The sequence below is a fragment of the Seriola dumerili genome, unplaced genomic scaffold (genome assembly GCF_002260705.1).
Source record: "Seriola dumerili isolate Sdu_G_001 unplaced genomic scaffold, Sdu_1.0 BDQW01000113.1, whole genome shotgun sequence".
NCBI classification, from domain to species: domain Eukaryota; kingdom Metazoa; phylum Chordata; class Actinopteri; order Carangiformes; family Carangidae; genus Seriola; species Seriola dumerili.
Genome location: NW_019174368.1, coordinates 1,566,901 through 1,584,184, shown reverse-complemented (window position 1 = coordinate 1,584,184; position 17,284 = coordinate 1,566,901). Strand labels below are relative to the sequence as shown.

General features: G+C 41.8%; 2 protein-coding genes across 4 annotated transcripts; one reads left to right on the top strand and one right to left on the bottom strand.

Moving 5' to 3' along the window:
- Positions 1 to 9,748, top strand: LOC111223711 (tetratricopeptide repeat protein 39A-like). Of its 3 annotated transcripts, none has more exons than XM_022747955.1 (18): positions 1 to 249; positions 882 to 986; positions 1,471 to 1,602; positions 1,920 to 1,972; positions 3,042 to 3,109; positions 3,295 to 3,359; positions 3,464 to 3,563; positions 3,654 to 3,719; positions 3,838 to 3,949; positions 4,062 to 4,129; positions 5,306 to 5,365; positions 5,627 to 5,788; positions 5,909 to 6,000; positions 7,174 to 7,294; positions 7,388 to 7,499; positions 7,593 to 7,707; positions 8,345 to 8,461; positions 9,158 to 9,748. In XM_022747955.1, exons 1-18 carry the CDS (start codon positions 227 to 229, stop codon positions 9,264 to 9,266), a joined length of 1,680 nt encoding a protein of 559 aa, XP_022603676.1. In that variant the 5' UTR covers positions 1 to 226; the 3' UTR covers positions 9,267 to 9,748. The 3 variants fall into 3 exon arrangements, with proteins under 3 accessions (XP_022603676.1, XP_022603675.1, XP_022603674.1); XM_022747954.1 differs by having other exon boundaries at positions 1 to 254; positions 3,838 to 3,946; XM_022747953.1 differs by having other exon boundaries at positions 1 to 254.
- A 560-nt stretch (positions 9,749 to 10,308) lies between these two features.
- gadd45gip1 (GADD45G interacting protein 1) lies at positions 10,309 to 12,639 on the bottom strand. Its single transcript, XM_022747956.1, has 2 exons — positions 12,237 to 12,639; positions 10,309 to 10,848 (listed from the first exon to the last, which is right to left on the bottom strand). The coding sequence occupies exons 1-2, from the start codon at positions 12,626 to 12,628 to the stop codon at positions 10,557 to 10,559; spliced, it is 684 nt and encodes a 227-aa protein (XP_022603677.1). The 5' UTR covers positions 12,629 to 12,639; the 3' UTR covers positions 10,309 to 10,556.
- Between the last annotated feature and the right edge of the window lie 4,645 nt (positions 12,640 to 17,284).

Here is a 17,284-nt window from a genome sequence, read left to right as displayed (position 1 = left end):
CATACGAACGCACGCGTCTACCTCTGCTCCTTCCAAGCACTTTACCCGAGTTTAAACAACAGGCGAATCTTTATTACCTAATGCCAGCTTCGATGTCACCGGTCTAGTTTGAGTGCTTAGTTTTACGGTGTGAATCCTGGACGCGTCTTGATCTCCTGCGACTACCTCTGAGCTCCTAACCTAACAGGTGTTGGGGGGCACGCCGCCCGGAGAGCGAACATGTCCAATGGGAAAGACGCAAATGCTTCAGTTAAGTGAGTACACGCAACTGAGAATTCACAGAGACGCTACAAGTCAAGACTTCTCCCACCACAAGGCAGACGTTGTGTTGATATCCTGGTGGTCGGGTAACCGGTTTATATTTGCTCTCTGGATCAGCTGGTGAGATCATGTTGAGCTCGGCAAAAGGAAAAAAAAAAAATGTAGCAGGAAATTAAAAAAAAAAAAAAAAACTTGTTCACCTGCAGCAGGAAATGATAATGAACCGCATCTGGTGTTTTCTCGTTGTCTGCCAATGATAGATCGAGCTTTGTCATGAGAGTGGCAAGTGAATTATAGTCGCAGCTGCAGGGGGGTTTACTGCATCAGGAAGGAGTCTAGTGTAGTTTTGCATGCTTTCAGTGACTGATGATGACGGAGGGGGTTTTCCAGTTCCCATCAGACTCTCCGGAAACAAAACTGCTGATGCTTAATTGATAAATCTTAATTTTCGATGATATAGTCTGCGTTTCATAAAAAATACTTAAAAACTCAAATGCATACTAATCATTGAGTAAACATTAACATTAACCTCACAGAACACAGAACACACAGCTCAGTTACAGCTCAGTTTGCATTTGTTATGTGTATCTTTTTAAATCCCTGTTTGCACTGTGTGGCAGATCCTCACAGATGACCCTGAAAGAGTGTCTGGATGAATGTGTGGAGGCCTTGGATCTCTTCCTTAACAACCACTTCAGCGAGAGCCTGGAGAGGCTGCGGCCAAGGTAACAGAATAATCCTGAGTCATGTTTGTCTCTACAGAGGTTTGAAGCAGCTGGTACTGTTCTCTTCACAGGGGCAGGCTATGCCTTTAGTATGATCTCAGCAGTATTCGGCCTCTGCTGATGTTAAGAAACTTCTTCGGTATGAACTGTGAAGTAGTGCGTTTCCTGTCTGCCAAGACTTGAGGGTGGCCCTGGCAGGCTTCAGTTCTCCAGGATATGAAGTGTTTGCTGAGGCTGACGCCCAAGGTTTGAGTGACCGAATAGCCAGGAGAATGGCAGCCCTGCAAAATAAACACGATGCACAAGACGGATTGGGATGGTGGAGCAGATAGGAAGAATAAAGAGAGGAAGATATTTACTCTTATCTTTTCTCAACAGGAAAATGCGCAGGTCACACAGTAGCTGTCCTCCTAACATTACCTCTGTTTGCTCACGGTGTGATGCGTGTGATGTTGATCCTGCGACTCCCATGTTTTCTGTGTAGGGTGAATGAGAGTATGTACCATGCTCTTATCTACGCCACTGTGCTGGAAATGCAGGCCATGATGACGTTCCAGCACGATGACATCAGCAACGCAGGAAATACCATGAAGAGTGCCCAGGAGGTCTGTCAGAGGTCAGGACGTCCCGTCATTGTAGGCTGTGGATCATTTTCACCAGCTTCGGTCTAAAAGCAGACGATCATTTCAGCCATTTCATAGACTGTAATTAAGTCTCCACATCTTTTTAAACACCTCAGCTGTAAGAGGCAAATTTACATGAGTGCATTTACATGGCTCGTCTCTACTGATTTGACTGCGTCTTTATGAGAGAAGCAACAATAAAGTGGCTGTAGAGATAGCAGAATTGGACACATGTAATTCACGGATGAGTGTTGTGTCAGAAAAGATGCGGTTACAGTCACAGGAATAGAAATGTTGTTTGCTGTTTCAGGTTTCGACAGAAATCCCCAGGTTTGGCCAACAAGTCGGAATCACTTACTGAAGGTAAAAGGCTTGAAGATCTCCCCACCTGCACCCCCCGCATCCCCTGCACCCTCTGCACCCCTGCTGTTTGTTATTGTACTTGTAACTGTCAACAGAGACATCAGCTTGACTGTGGTGCTTTATGATAGTAACTAGCATCAGCATGCTAACATGCTCACAATGCTGCTCACAAGCAGGTATAATGTTTTCTTTGTTCACCATCTCAGTTTAGCGTCTTAGCATCCTAGCATGCAGTCATTTGCTAACTGGCACTGACCATAGAGTACAGCAGAGGCTGATGGGAATGTCATTAGCTTTGCATATGTTTGATCATTAAAACCAGAGTACTGGACAAATTTCAAACTGATGATGGTGCCAGAGGATTATCATTCATCCTCAGGGGAACAAGTATGTCTCTGCCAAATTTTATGACAATGCATTAAACAGTTATTTAACTATTTCACTCAAAACCACAAATGTAAACCGTATGTCGGCAGTAGAGGAAAAGTCAGAGGATTAAACATAATATGTCTGTGGAAAATGTCGTGGTAATCCAGCCAATAGTTGTTGAGCTATTGCAGTCTGAACCAAAGCAGTTGGCTGACAGAGTGATATGATCGTCCCTTGAGCCATGCTGCCTGTGTGGCTAAAAAAGATTCTTAAGCATTGTTAGCATATTAGTGATGGTGGGAAAAGCTAGACCATTGAAATGAAGAAGAGTCGTCCAGTGGATTAATGCACCCAGACAGAATTGTCTTCTTTCCATGGAGAAGGAAACTGTTTCCACAGCTGTAGTGGTGCCGAATAAATCTATCGGGTTGACTTTTACAAATGTAAGAGGAAGATCCAGTAGAATCTGTATGTGCAAATTCAGGAAGAAACTGATTTTTCTTCTTAATCTACTCCTCAAAAGTGATGAAGTCAGGTAGAAGAGTGGAAGGTCAAGTCTGGAAGCTCCTGTCCTGTAGATTAAACCCATAGCAACAGCTGGATTTTATGCTTTATTGCTCCTTGACCATTGATTATTGTATGTTATTTATTCATGTGTGTGTGTGTGTGTGTATGTGTGTGTATGGATGTGTTTTTGCAGTGCAGCTTCATGCTGAAGTGTGTTATGCAGAGTGCCAACTCCAAAGAGCTGCTCTCACCTTCTTACAGGTGCAGTAAAACACTCCACCTTTTAAGACACAGAAACAAAGTGTTTTCAAGAAATGTCAATTAAATAAATGGCATGAAAGTGGAACTTAGATTTGTAGCACTTCAACTACATTAAATCAAAATCTAACTCAAATGACTGCATGCGGGATTTTTGGCATTATTTAGTTTTATTTTACTTTTCACAGGATGAGAACATGGTGAGTTTTATCAAAGGAGGGATCAAAGTACGAAACAGTTACCTGATTTACAAGTAAGTAAACAAAGAGAAAACAGGCCTTATGTTTAGTGAATGTCAGTATTGGGTTTCTATACTGAGCTGTGGTGTGTATAACATAATTCCCTTTTTTCATCCAGAGACCTGCATTCCTTCATAAAATCTCACAACTGTCTCAAAGGACCCAGCCACAGTCACTTAGAGGGAGGGATATCATTTGGAATAGGGGCGTTTAATCTGGTATGTCACTGAAGTATCTTTAAACGCTGCAGGTTGACGACGTGTCGTGCGTTTGAACCACAGAGTTCATCGGTTCTTCTTTCTCCACAGACGCTCTCTCTATTCCCCCCGCGGATACTCAGAGTTTTGGAGTTCGCAGGCTTTTCAGGAGACAAGGTGTGATGTGCCTTCATTATGTTCTCACTCATTAAAACGAACAACTCACCCGTGTGCGTATCAGTTCATGTACGCGATGCACTCATGCACGTTTTCTACATGTGTGGTCCTGGTGTAGGAATATGGTCTGTCCCTGCTGCGTGACGGTGCCACAGGGATGAATCTGCGCTCCATGCTGTGTGCTCTGCTCCTGCTCTGCTACTACACCTTCCTCACCTTCATACTAGGTAGTGCTGTACCGCATCCATACATTACATGCGTCCCGAGATTCAAATAATATTATCATATCGTATATCATTTCATATATCATATCGTATATGTCTTTGTTCTTATCCTCCACAGGGACAGGGGAGGGCGAGGTGGCTGAGGCTGAAAGTCTGCTCAAACCTTTCCGGCTTCGTTACCCGCGGGTGAGTAGAAACAAGAAAAATCCAAAATCACTTTGTATGAAAAGCTTGGGACTTTCTGTCTGGTAATGAAGGTGTTAACACACATCAGGGGTGTGTGGCGTTCTCGTGCAATTGTGGCTTCACAGACGTTTAAGCTTTGAATGTAAGGAGCGGTTTTGGTTTGGGGTTTTTTTTACTTTATTTACTAAAGTCATTTCTGAGATCTTGAAAAGTCAGAGGGGGTAACTTTCTGATTAAACACTGACCCACTGTGCTTGCCGTAGCGATTGTTTTCTTGTGCAGGGAAGGGGTTTTAAAGTGATTTAGATCATCTGATTAACAACCTGTCATCTAACTGTTCTATTTCTGGCCTATTTCTACTTATATTTAACAGTCAATCATCTCAGAAATCTGAATGAAAAGTGAGAAGAATTCTGTCATAATTGTTAGAAATGAGGCCAAAACTACAAAAACAAGATCCAGGTTGAGATAAACTTGGTTTAAATGATCCTTTTATTGTTAATGAATTCAGGCTGTGGTTTGTGATGTTAGGATTACATCTTGTTCTTTGTGTTGGTGCTTCGTAGTTCCTCATTCAAACTTTTGTTCTCTTTTCTCCGACCGCCGCCTAAACTTCTTCATTGTTCTGTCAGTCTTTCTATTTTTACACCTTCTTGCGTCTTACTCTGTGTCAGCACTTTCTCACACATCCCTCCCTCCACTCACATTGCATCTCTTTTCTTTTATTCCTTCTTTTATTCCTCATGTAGTCACACGCGTAGATTCTCCCACACCCTGATTTCTTTCCTCTGACACTCACTCCACCTTCCACTCACGCAGTCCCTCGTGCTCCCTGGATCCTGACGCCATCCGTCCTTCATTTATGTGTACTCGCACGCCTCCGTGCTATCACTCCGCTTGACACTCCTGTAACTTCACAATCCCCGTTTTCTACTCCACCTTTTACCTACATGCCAGCCCTTCCCAGAGAGCAAACTCAAAGCTCTGACACAGTGTGTACCAAACCCAAAATACAAGTGTCTTGGTTAAACACTGACGAGAGTAATTGTTGGACAGTAGGTCTTCTAGAAGAAAGATGAGAATCTAATGCAATAAGCTGACAGTCAGCTGTAATACTGAAACATTAGAGGCTGAAATAAAATGTTATGAATTGTACTTTGTTTCTCTTTTGTCCAGGGAGCGATATTCCTCTTCTTTGCAGGCAGGACTGAGGAGATCAAAGGAAACATTGATGAGGTGTGTTTAGGAAAATGGCTGGAAATGATGATGACTAGGTGTTTCATTACCTGTACATTTGTTTTTAATGCAGTATTATGTTCTCACACACTTTACATAATAGCAAGTAATAGCACCTTGTTACTATGGTAACATTATTGCTATGTTTTAGCCAGTGAGCTGCAAAGGACCAGCGCGAATGTTAATATCTAACACGGGACATTCCTCAAATGTCAAACATCATTATTTTGCTGTACGGTGTCATTTCACTGATGCTCCCAGGCGGTGGCGCTCTTTGAAGATGGCTGCAAGGCCCAGCAGGCGTGGAAGCAGTTCCACCACATGTGCTACTGGGAGCTGATGTGGTGCTTCACCTACAAACGAGCGTGGAAGATGGCCTACTTCTACGCAGACCTGCTGAGCCAGGAGAGCCGCTGGTCCAAGGTACACCACTGTGAAGATGAACTGCGAAGTTTCTCCTTTTGTTTTTTTTTTTTTTAAATCCTGTCAAACATCTTGAGGAACAAAAAGCGTGAATGCTGTCTGTTTGCTTGTCTCTGTTAGGCCATGTATGTGTACATGAAAGCTGCTTACCTCAGTATGCTGCCTAAGGATGAGGCCAGGCCGTTTGGGGAGGACGAGGTACAACTCTTCAGGTAAATACGCCGTCATTTTTTCATGTTGTGTCTTAGCAACAGACTGCTATTGTCCTTATGCTCATTGCATATTTACTTTTTTTTACCAATCTGTATATGTAGACAAACAGCTGCTACGCAAATGGCATTGTTCACAGACGGTAATTGTGTTTGAACTTTGTGAGAACACTCAGGATTATAAAGTGTATACGCAAGGGGTGGATCAGGCCTAAGTCCTCCCTGACCAAAGCTGCAATGTCTTCTGGGAGAGTTACAGTTTTGCACAACATAAACACTTGAGGAGGTTACTATGTAAAACATTAAAGGTCACCTCCAGACATTTTCTGAGTCCTTTAAAATAAATAAAAAAGTTTTGTTGGTGATTGGCTTCCAAACTAGTTGGGATGTCACACAGTGACATAATGTATGTGTGTGTCCACGTATTAAACTCAGATTTAAGGTGAGCACAGAGAAACTTTCCCCTCCAGCAGAGGATGAAATGCATTGAAACACCTCATATACATCATTCTGTCAAACATCCAGTTGAAGTAACACTACGCAAAGTCATTTCTGAGTTGAGGGGCACTTTAACTTTGAGATCATGGCAGTAAAATTGCTTCTCCTGTTCAGAGTCTGCTACTGACCTTACTCCGACATGTTCTACATGAGGTGACAATGCGTCACTTTTGTATTAAAGGAGCAATTTGTAAGTTAGCATTAGCATTAACAGCTGTTTACTAACTAGTCTAGAAGAAACATTGTGAGTTCAGCATCAAGCTTCATTCTTTTACTCACCAACAGCTGTCTCCAGAGGTGGAAAGCAACACCAATATTAACTCTATCATGTCTTTACCTCTACTGAGCATGCTAGCATGCTAACAAGCTAGCTCCGGCCCGTCTAGTCACTTTCTGATAGTAACTCACTGTAGCCTCTAATCTGCCCTGAAGACGTAGCGCTGCTCAGAGGGAGTTTTATAACCTCTTGCCTTGTAAATGCAACGATGACCAAAGCTCTTGTCAAGTGACAATCACCTCCACCTGGGTGATTCAAATGGCCCCTATAAAAGCTTACCACTTGGTAAATAAACGCAGGTATAAAAGCAAATACATCCAAAGTTTTGTGCGCTGTCTCACTAATTCAGACCTCGTGCTTTCTTTCCAAATTTACCTTTATTATTTTCCTGTGTCTTTTAGACAAGTGCCAACCTTCAAGCAGAAGATAGCAGGGAAGTCTCCTCCGACTGAGAAGTTTGCTATTCGTAAAGCCAGACGCTACAAGGCTCAACGCCCAGTCAAGCTGCCAGTACCAGTGCTGGTAAAGCTTCACACACAAAAAACACACACAACGGGCTGTATGTTTGACTCACAGAGCCGTCCAATATATATATATATATCTTTTTCATCACAGGAGATGATGTACATGTGGAATGGTTTCAGTATGATCAGCAAACGACCAGAGCTGACTGAAGGCATGATGCAGACTTTGGTGGAGGCAGAGCGCTCCCTGCTGGAGGCTCCTGGTAATAGAGCACATCCCAAACCAGGAAACACCCCCCCCCCACCCCCACCCACCTTTTTTACAAGGTTGAAGGTGTGTGCTCTGTCTTCTACAGAGAACGAGTATTCGGTGGACGACCGCTGTGTGATCCACCTTCTGAAGGGTCTCTGTTTGAAGAACCAGGGTTTACTCCAGGCTGCTGAGGAGTGCTTCAACAAAGTGTGTTCCAGGTGAGCTGCAGTGGATTCGTTTTTTGTTACCTGCTCACACGGAAACCATCCTCCTAGAAATCCATGAATTCTCTGTGAATGGAGAATCACCGGTCTTTGCACTGCATGTGAAAAGTTAATTGCTTTTTTTTGTGAGCTTGGATTTGTCTTGTTGAATTTGGCCAGAAAACTCCTAAACTTTTCAAAATTTCCCTCCATCATTCACAGAGTACCAATAAAAACATAAACAGTTCCAAAATCATCCGAAAAAGTTTTCTTTCCTAATGTCTGTCTAAGGGCAGCTCTTGAGCGGATGTACTGGTAGTCACAGAATCCTCTCAACTTACCTTCCAAGTCACACAGTGAACGTTTGTAATGCAGTCATGAATGGGATCACTCCTTGTTGAAATCACGACAACACACTTATGACTGAGGAAACTTTCAAACAGGTCTTGTGAGAAACATTTGTTTCCTCATTCATCTCAAGAGTGAAGTCAGTCGACCTGCACAGAAAAACAAATCACAGCTGTTCAGCAGCATTACTGAGGATGTCGTGTGCAGTACAGTACCAAGGTCCTGACTTTAAATATGTGTAAAATGAGACTGTAAGTGACAGCAACGTAATTACATAATTCACCTCCTGTCTGTGTGTTTTCAGTGAAAAGAAGATCAAGTTTGACCACTACCTGGTGCCCAACTCCCTGGTGGAGCTCAGTCTGCTCTACATAGACCAAGGCAGAAGGGACGAGGCTATTAAACTGCTGCAGAAGGCCAAGTAAGTGATTCCTTTACAGCAGCTTCATTGCTGCATGCACCATCAGAGAAACGGTGAAATCCTGCCACATAGTTCCAGTTATATGACCAAGTAAAACATGTTATTTTAACTCTTGTACCTATAGAATATGTGCATTTAACACAGAGATGCTGTGTTTTCTGCAGCTTGCATAACTTACACATGCAGCATTTAGGGGAGCGAATCATCTGCATAGATTATTATGAGGGGAAAAGTTCTGTTTAGTAATGAAAAACACTAATGTAGTTATTACTGTGTGCAAATGATTAAACATTACCCTTCAGGTTCTGTACAGACCTTTTATTTACAGAGGATTTTGGTGATGTTAGCAGAAATCTAAGCTCTTATCCAGCCGCCTTCTAACTGAACTAGACCACAGTTTGTACCTCACACCACTGCACATTTTTGCATCCACTTGTCAAGCTGAGAATGGACCCAACACTTTCCAAGTCAGTTGGACAGGAAATGTGCTGCATGCAGGAACACTAGAGGTCGCCATTTGCCTGTTAATGTAGGTCTACGTAGACCGTCCTCAACATTATCCACTCACTGGGGTAATGATATGTTATCAACTTTACATGGAAGGTGTCATTGTTGCTTGTCTGGGCGGAACAAGAGCACAGCATGTGCAAAGTAAATTACCCACTGTCTAACCGTGTGTGCTGTTTTACCTCCTAGACAAAACTACAAGGATTACTCGATGGAGTCTCGTACGCAGTTCAGGGTGCACGCCGCTCTGGCCAAACTGAAGGCTGACCCTGGTGAAGATGAGGACACTCATCTGTAAAAAAAGACCTTTCTTCCTGACTGCAGAGGCTCTTCACAGTGGACCCTCCATTTCCCTCACACTGTTGACTGTTTTTAACTTGATACCCAGTTTTTTTTTTTTAACCTCTATGCATTTTTTCAACCAGTGAATACTGAGTGTTTTATCTTTGTGCTGGGATACCTTTTCAGGTATTTTTGCATCACAGTTTGCGACAACACCTCACTGGACAAAGGTATAACCTGATTATTTACAAGAGCGGTCCTGTCCACAGAAAGACTTCAAAGAGAATTGAACGTGGCAAGTTGAAATTTCAAGTTGAGGGACGTTGAATTTCACTGTCTTCCGTAGGTTAACACAGACTCGAGTGTATATAGAGTAGATGTTTTATTTTATGGATGTTTTTATCGTTTACATCGAATATTAAACTACACAAAATCTTAATCAACAGCTGATTGATATCACTATAAATAGTAAATGTAATAAATTTTGACTTAATGAAAGGTATTGTAATGACTTTATTTTGCTGTATAGTAAGAGCTCTATATGATTATCACCAAACTGCGTAACTTAAGCATACTGTGCTCTAACATGTTAGGAAGATTTTTTTTTTGATGTGTTCATGGTATTTCACACACAGCTGCACAAACATTTTATGCAAAATTGTTTTAAAACGTAATTTAGTTATTAGTTAACGGGCTTGGATAATTTTATGACGCACAGTCGCAGCCAGTATTCTGTGCTCCCTGACAAACACATTGTCACTGCATCTGTCCCGGCCTGTTCACTTGCAGAGGAAATTGATGGAAGCATGACACGGATAAACAGGTGAAACTGCTGCTGTTCTTAACTCTCACCATCTCGGTGTGTTTGAATTAATTAAAATTCAGTGTTTGGACGTATCTGGATCGGTGCGTGTACTTTCCAAAAACTTTCAAATGTCTAAAAGTTATTTTTGCACAAATAAATCCTACATATGAATGTTTTGTCTTAAACCAAAAATCAGCATCAGTCTGTCTTGCAGTAATTTTTTTCTTCCTTTAAAAATATGTTAGACAAGATGCAATCTGCTCAGAGATTAATTTATTTCAGTGACAGCTAAACACATAGGTCATGAAGTTTTTCCAAATATGCAAAACAAATAGGGCAAATAACTGGATAAACTTTTTCTTTGATCCAGGTGACACAAAACAAGGAGCAAACTGTTCTTCAGATTCTGTTCAGATACAACTGTCCCACTGAACCGTGTTGTGTAGTACACTCTCCATTATTAAACACAGTTAGACCAAGGGCCCAACGCTTATTTCAAGACTATGAGGAGTCAGCAGGCGGCGTGAGAGGAGCTGCCACCTGCTCTTCTTTCAGTCTGCGTTTCACTAGTTTCCTCCTCTTCTTCTCTTCCTTTTCTATCTCAGCAACCATTTCCAAGAACTTGGGGCTGCGGGGGTCCACTGCGTAGCCAAAACGCTCTCTGGCCTGAGACAGCAACATATCACGGCGAGCCTTCTCCTCCTTTTGCTTCAGTTTGGATTCACGCTTTTCTCTGCGCCAGTCAGCGATCATCTTGGGCATTTTGGCCATGTTTGCTGCTATGAGCTTCTCTCTGCGGTGGAAATAGAAAAGATGAGTATAACAGATGTTGATGCGGTGCTGGATGCATAGTTGTGTGATGGGCAGTCCACCACTCTGGTTTTGGGTGAAATATTTAAACAACTATTGGATGGATTGCTCTGAAATCTGGATCCGACATTTATGTTCCCCTCAGGATTAACTGTAATAACCACTCCTTTCATTTTTCATCTAGTGCCACCATCAGGTCAAACTTAGAATTTGTCAAGTACTCAGCCTCAGCTGTACTGTGTGTTTAGTGCTCATTTGCATGTCAGCAAATGTTAACATGCTAACCTGCTAAACAAAGATGGACAAGGTAAACAAGATACTTGATATACATCGGCACGTTAGCATTACAACCAGGAACATTTTAACTTCTTAGTATGGCTGGCACTGAATGCTTTGTCATCTTGGGGGCTCACCTGGTAGAACGCAAACCACTTAGGCTCTTAGTACATCAGGCCGGGTTTGAATTCAGGCCATAAATTGGGTGCCATCTTTATTAAGGACTCATGGGTTCATAGATTTTATTTGTAAAAAATAAGAAAATGTTAATGTTCAAAATGGAGATAAGAAATAATTGTGCAATATTAAAGACAACAAACACAGAATATGCTGCAAGAATGGTCCGTGCATATTGCCCCCCCCCCCCAAAAAGAAAAACTGCCTCATAAACAGGGACAGCTCCATTTAACTGGTGACAATCCTTGTGTTTATTTACTAGAAGTAATTGCTTCATATTTCATCACATCTGTCAATGCCTGTAAACTAATGCATTTTTACAGTGTTTTAAAATAGTTTTAAAATGGGTGGAGGTAACACTGAACCTGTAGATGTTAAATTGATTGTGGATAGCTATAGTTTTTCTATTTCTTTCCCAGAGGGTAGTGATGACAGCGACACTTCACACACAGATTAGACAAAATGTCCTGATTTTATCCTCAATAGAACTTAACCTTGTAATTACTTTGTGCTGTTGTAGTGGTAACAGTGTTTGTGAGATATGGGACCATTTTGTATTAGCCTGTGTAAAATGTTTTGCAGTGAATAATCTTTAAGTCAGATGAGTTATTTTTTCATTCAAATGGTGAGAAGATCTTTGACGATTTTGGAAATAAAAGTGCTGTTAAACTACCTTGTGGAATCGTGGTATTTTCTAGTGACTCAAATGTAATGCTAACATATAAGAGGCATAAAGTGCGTCTAGGTTGTGGTTTATGTCAGGGAGCGTCTTCAAGTGTTCTGAAGTACTGTTATAAACGAGTCATTGACAGAAATAAAATCAGACTGAACAGGAATCAGAGTAAAGAGTGCGCAGCTTAACTAGCCTCGCTGTCCGATAATTGACGCACTGACGTTAGCCACGTTAGCATGACTTACTTTGCCAGTCTTTTTCTGGTTTCTTCCTTCTCCTTGATCTTTATGTTCTTCAGCATCACTTCTAACGGAGGGTGCCACTCATTCTCCTCTGCGATGATCTTGTCCAGCTGCTCGTGGCTGGGCCATAGCGACGCGGGGTCGATGCCCGACGCCGTTCCGTAGCGACCGAAGAGCTTCTTGTCGTACCGGGCCGTCTTCTGCCATTCCGGCGTCTCCCGGTCGTCTTTGTCTGGAATATATTTCTCACGGAGGTTTAGCTTCAGGGGTCTGGGGTTGTAGGACGCTGTCTGCAACAACAGTCCACACTGAGAATTCGTAGGTTTAGAAGATGAAATTCCCTTAAAAGTCCTACAAAACACTGCTGCCCTCCTGGACAGGATGGACGCCGCCATCTTTCTTCATCAACAAGAAGGACCCGGAGTGGAATCATAGGCGACCACCGCAGTGCCTGTTCACAACGACAAGACGAATCTTCCAGATTTTCTGCCAGTGGTGTAATTTGAAAAGCTTCTTTGACCAGGTGAAATCACTACAATGCTTACCAGGAAACGCAAGGTATTTTAAATATACAGCACATTTAATTTCAAAGAGGCAATTCAAAGTGCCTGACCATGAAGCATGAAAGGCATTACGGTAGACAAAACAGCCTGGAATTAAAAACTTATTCAAAAAGTGGGAAGTTGTGCTCAACGCAATACTGACAAATGTGAATACTGTGGATAAGAGGAAACAATGGAGCATGTTATGGTTCATTACGAAAAATATCAAATATGATTCAAAATTTGAGAAAGATAAAACATAAAATTTGATGTAATAGATGTACAGCAATAGAAGTCACGGGGATGCTATTAAATCTTATTCCAGTATCCTAAAATAACAAAACTGATTGAAAGGATATGAGTTTTTATTTTTATTTTTAATTAATTAATTTTGGAATATGAACAGGCTTTTTAATCCCGATACACACTCCGTTCCAGTTGGTGGCGGTAATGCGCCAATTCGCTGTTCGCAAACCGCCTATAAACTTAAACGAAGAAGAAATAGAAGGGGAAGTTGTGCTGAACCCGCGAATGTTTGTGATCGATTAGTTGATCGACAGAAAATGATTTGACAAAAATGTTAATAACTGACATATTGTTTAGATTTATTTATATTTTAACCAAAAGTACCAAACATCCTCCATTTCCAGCGTCTCCCATGTGAGTATTTACTACTTTTCTATGTTTTAATTGAAAATGTAATGTTTTTATGCTGTTGGTTCAAAGAAACAAGCTATTTCAGAGACAATGCATTTGGTGTCTGGGGAATTGCACCATCATTGTCACTATTTTGTGACATTTCATCAACCAATGATTAATTGAAAAAAAAAAAAAAAAAGACTTGGATTAATCAATAATCAATCTGGTTTTAAGGTGGTCAGAGGAGGGCCACAGCTTACACTGTTTTAGTATAACTGAATGAATTGTCTTCCTCCTTGTGGTGTGCTGTAGCAGTTACTAGTTTCAGACATTTTTATTATATGTTATTTCATCAGAAATACTTTTTCTTCGGTTTGCTGTATGGGGTTTTTGTGGTGGTCAAAGGTCAGAAGGTTTTTCGGCCTGGTAAATGAATCACCTTTTGAGAGGTGCTGTCAGTGGCTTTGGCTTCCAGGAGTTAGATTCAGTGGTTGGAGGCATGTTTTTCACTCACCATCCTCGTCGACTTGGAAGTAGTTGTGAGCAGGTGGGCCGTAGCCAGGGCACCAGAGCACGACGGCGAGCTGAGACTCTTTTAACACCTTCTTTGAACATTTAGGGACCAGTGGGCAGGGGAATAAACCTTTGAAAGAAAGGATCTTTGTTTTAACCTCCTGAGCTCCACCTCCTCCTTCCTCTTTTAGCAGCCTCCACCCTCCCTCAACTTTTATATTTGATTTCTTTTCAAGAAGCGGAGATAGAACAAATGGGGTTGCTCTGGAGTGCAGCACTTACAGAGACAGATGTCATCGCTTTTGTGTCGTGGGAGCGTGCAGAGCTCTCCGTCGTCATTAAAGATTTAGGGTTCCCATGGCAGGGGTAGCACTAGGCTGGAGGTGGGGGTGGGCATGACAGAGGCTTAATTTGGCTTAGGAGCGATCTGGTGCCAAGCCCGGGGCTTTAGGGATCACATCAACGTCAGTCACAGGCAAACAGGCTTGTTAGCAGTTAGACGATAAGGGGATGGTGGCAAGATGACAGGTCTATTTCTGAGTGAGTTTGAGAGTAGGAGGGAGGGCTGGTGTGTTAATACATGTTTAAGGAAGTTATATAGAACGTGCTCACCTGAATTATGACTCTGTTCCTCCTGGAAATGGCATCGCTGTTAAGAAATGCATTTCATTTATATAGAACAGTGGGCTTGTGTTGAATGTGAGGAGTAGCTGCAGATGAACAGTAAAGGCTCAGCCCAGCACAACACTTTGACCTTCCTGTGTTGGTCAGAAGTGCAAGGCCACGTCTGTTCTTGGTGAAACACTTAAAGATGAACTACAGATCTCTCACATGAAGCAGTCAGGGTTGTGGTGAATTTGAGCCCAAGGGCACATTCAAGCAATGCCGACAGAGTCTTAACTCAGTGTGGTCAGTGGAGCCCCCCCGAGTATCTTCAAGACCACCTTCGTAGGGATGGAGGAACTCATGCACACCAGAGCTGGTGTTGACAACTTGGGCTTGCTGAGGTTTAAGTCCAACACTGGTGCTTGTTCCTTTTGGTTCTGTGGTGCCAGGAACTGGGAAAAAGTTACCTTTGCACATTAAAATAATAGGCAACCAATACAATTTAACTTTTTCCCTCCAGTGAGAAATGTGTTCTGCTTATTGTTAGTTCAGTTGGATGTTTGTGCTTCACCGTGCAGAGATCGTGTGCAGAGTTTCACACTGAAAGGCTGTTTTCACATTCGTCTGCTGTAGGAGGAAAGCTGTTCTGTGCTCACTTTTAAATCTCAGTTTTCAGGTGCCAATCGTGGTCATGTAAGAAACCTATATAAGTGTAATGTGAAAACTTCCGTACACACACACACACACACACACACACACACACTAACAATTGACTTTTCAGTGAAGGAGGAGACATCTAGTGTCCAGCAGCTAATCCTTTGAAACAATACAGAAGTAAAACATATAAGCAGAACAATAATATTCATAGATTCTGGATTTTTCAATGAGGAAGAAGAAGTGGTTTTTATATCCATCTATTTTTTTTATCTATTTTGTGGAATAAGAAAATTAGCCATAATGATTATTAGAGTATTTTATCTTTGTCTTAAAACATGTGGAGCGGGTCTTTAAGCTTCTCATCCTTTATTATAATTTGTATGTATTTATTATAATTAAATGTTTTTGATTTTATCACTTGGGCTCCTGCATCTGTCCTCTCATTAAGGACTCCAGTGGAAACAGGACTTTACTGTGTCATCTAGAGCTGACGTGATAAATCAATTAATCGATGAGGTGTTTGACAGAAAATTAATCTCAAAAATCAATTCATTGTTTGAATTGTCTTTAAAGCCAACATGCCAAAAAATTTGCTGGTTCAACTTACTGAAAAATGTTTTTGCATTTTGAACAAAACAAGACATTTGAAATCACCTTCACCTCTGACCAGTGTTTTTTTCTCACCATTTTTGTAATTGTGCTTTAATAATCATAATCTGAACAAAAGACGCCTTAAATAAAATCATCACCAGTGGCCGTGTCCATGTTGGCCATCTAATAAAATTTTAACAGTCTCCACGTTCATATAAACACATGCAAAATTCATGTTTAAATTTGCAGGAGCTTTGGTCTCGTGTCCGTGACCTTTGCTTCACTGCACCCATTTAATCCTGTTATCACAGCCCATGATTTTACAAGTGGTGCCCCCATGCAGCTGTGGTTTGGATACTTCAGTAGGATGCCATGTGGAAAAATACTTTAACCTTTTCTGAACCTAATGAACTGCACAAAAAAAGTCATGGGCACATTTCTTAGTTGTCATGTTAACATATATCAAGATTTTCTTTGTAATAATAGAATTCTCTCTCCCTCTCTCTCTCTCTCTCTCACACACACGCACACGCACACGCGCACGCACACACACACACACACACACACACACATATACAAGAGAGCCAAGGTTTGGTTTTGTATTTGCTGTGAAGCAATTTGCCAAGCCAGTGTTACTATTTGTTGACACAAAGAAGAAATCATAATAAATTGACTCTAAATGAACCACTCTTTTGTTGGCCTTAAACAATGACAGGGTTTTACTCAGAATCTGGCACCAAGAATGAGATTTGTCAGCATTTCCCCAGAACAAGGGATGAGGACAAAATCCAAATAAAAGAGAGCTGAGCCCCAAAATATCTCCATTTCCTGGTAGTGGCAGCACACTGTGGCTATACTGCACAAAGTCAGAGGGAAAAACGAGGCTCCTTGGTAAGACGAGTCCCTGCAGTACGGGTGATAAATGACTGCTCTCTGCAGGAACATCACGCAGAAATTAATAATCCTAAGGTAACTAATGTTGTCCTTGGCAACGTCGATGTAAATTGCCCATAGACAAGTTAAGCTTCCTCCTCAAACATAAAATCTGCACGTCTGCATTGCATTAGCCTACTGATTTCTCAATTTGTGGTTTAAAAAGAAAAGAAAAAAAAAAAAAGACCATCATTCTCACAACAAAGCAATAAGGAGTGTGCAGAGTTTTTTTTTTTTTTTCTTTTACTGGAGCTTAAGTCATGGCTGTGATCACTCTTGCAGCTCTCCGCAGGCTGCTTTTAAACACCCAACCGCCCCCACTAATGTTAAACTTGGACTTAACCCAATTCAGAACTGCCAGCGTAAGCGGTTTTCATGGAGGGGCTGGGGTGGTGGGGTGGGGTGGGGGGTGGGGGTGGTGGAGTATGGGTGGTGTTGGGGGCTGATGTGTGTGTGAGGGAGAGCGGAGGGCAGAGGAGGATAGTGAGCTTTCAGTGGGGAGCAGCAGAGTATTTTATGGTAATAGATATACCACATGGAGATCCAGTTAGTGATGTGTTTTGAGTGCAA

Bases quoted from the DNA above. Each gene is read 5' to 3' on its own strand.
- LOC111223711 (XM_022747953.1), top strand. From the start codon at position 220: ATGTCCAATGGGAAAGACGCAAATGCTTCAGTTAA. The intron at 1,973-3,041 runs GTAAAAGGCTTG...GTGTTTTTGCAG, and splicing joins GTCGGAATCACTTACTGAAG to TGCAGCTTCATGCTGAAGTG. The intron at 5,366-5,626 runs GTGTGTTTAGGA...TGATGCTCCCAG, and splicing joins TCAAAGGAAACATTGATGAG to GCGGTGGCGCTCTTTGAAGA.
- gadd45gip1 (XM_022747956.1), bottom strand. From the start codon at position 12,628: ATGGCGGCGTCCATCCTGTCCAGGAGGGCAGCAGTGTTTTGTAGGACT. The intron at 10,849-12,236 runs GTAAGTCATGCT...TTTCCACCGCAG, and splicing joins ACCAGAAAAAGACTGGCAAA to AGAGAAGCTCATAGCAGCAA.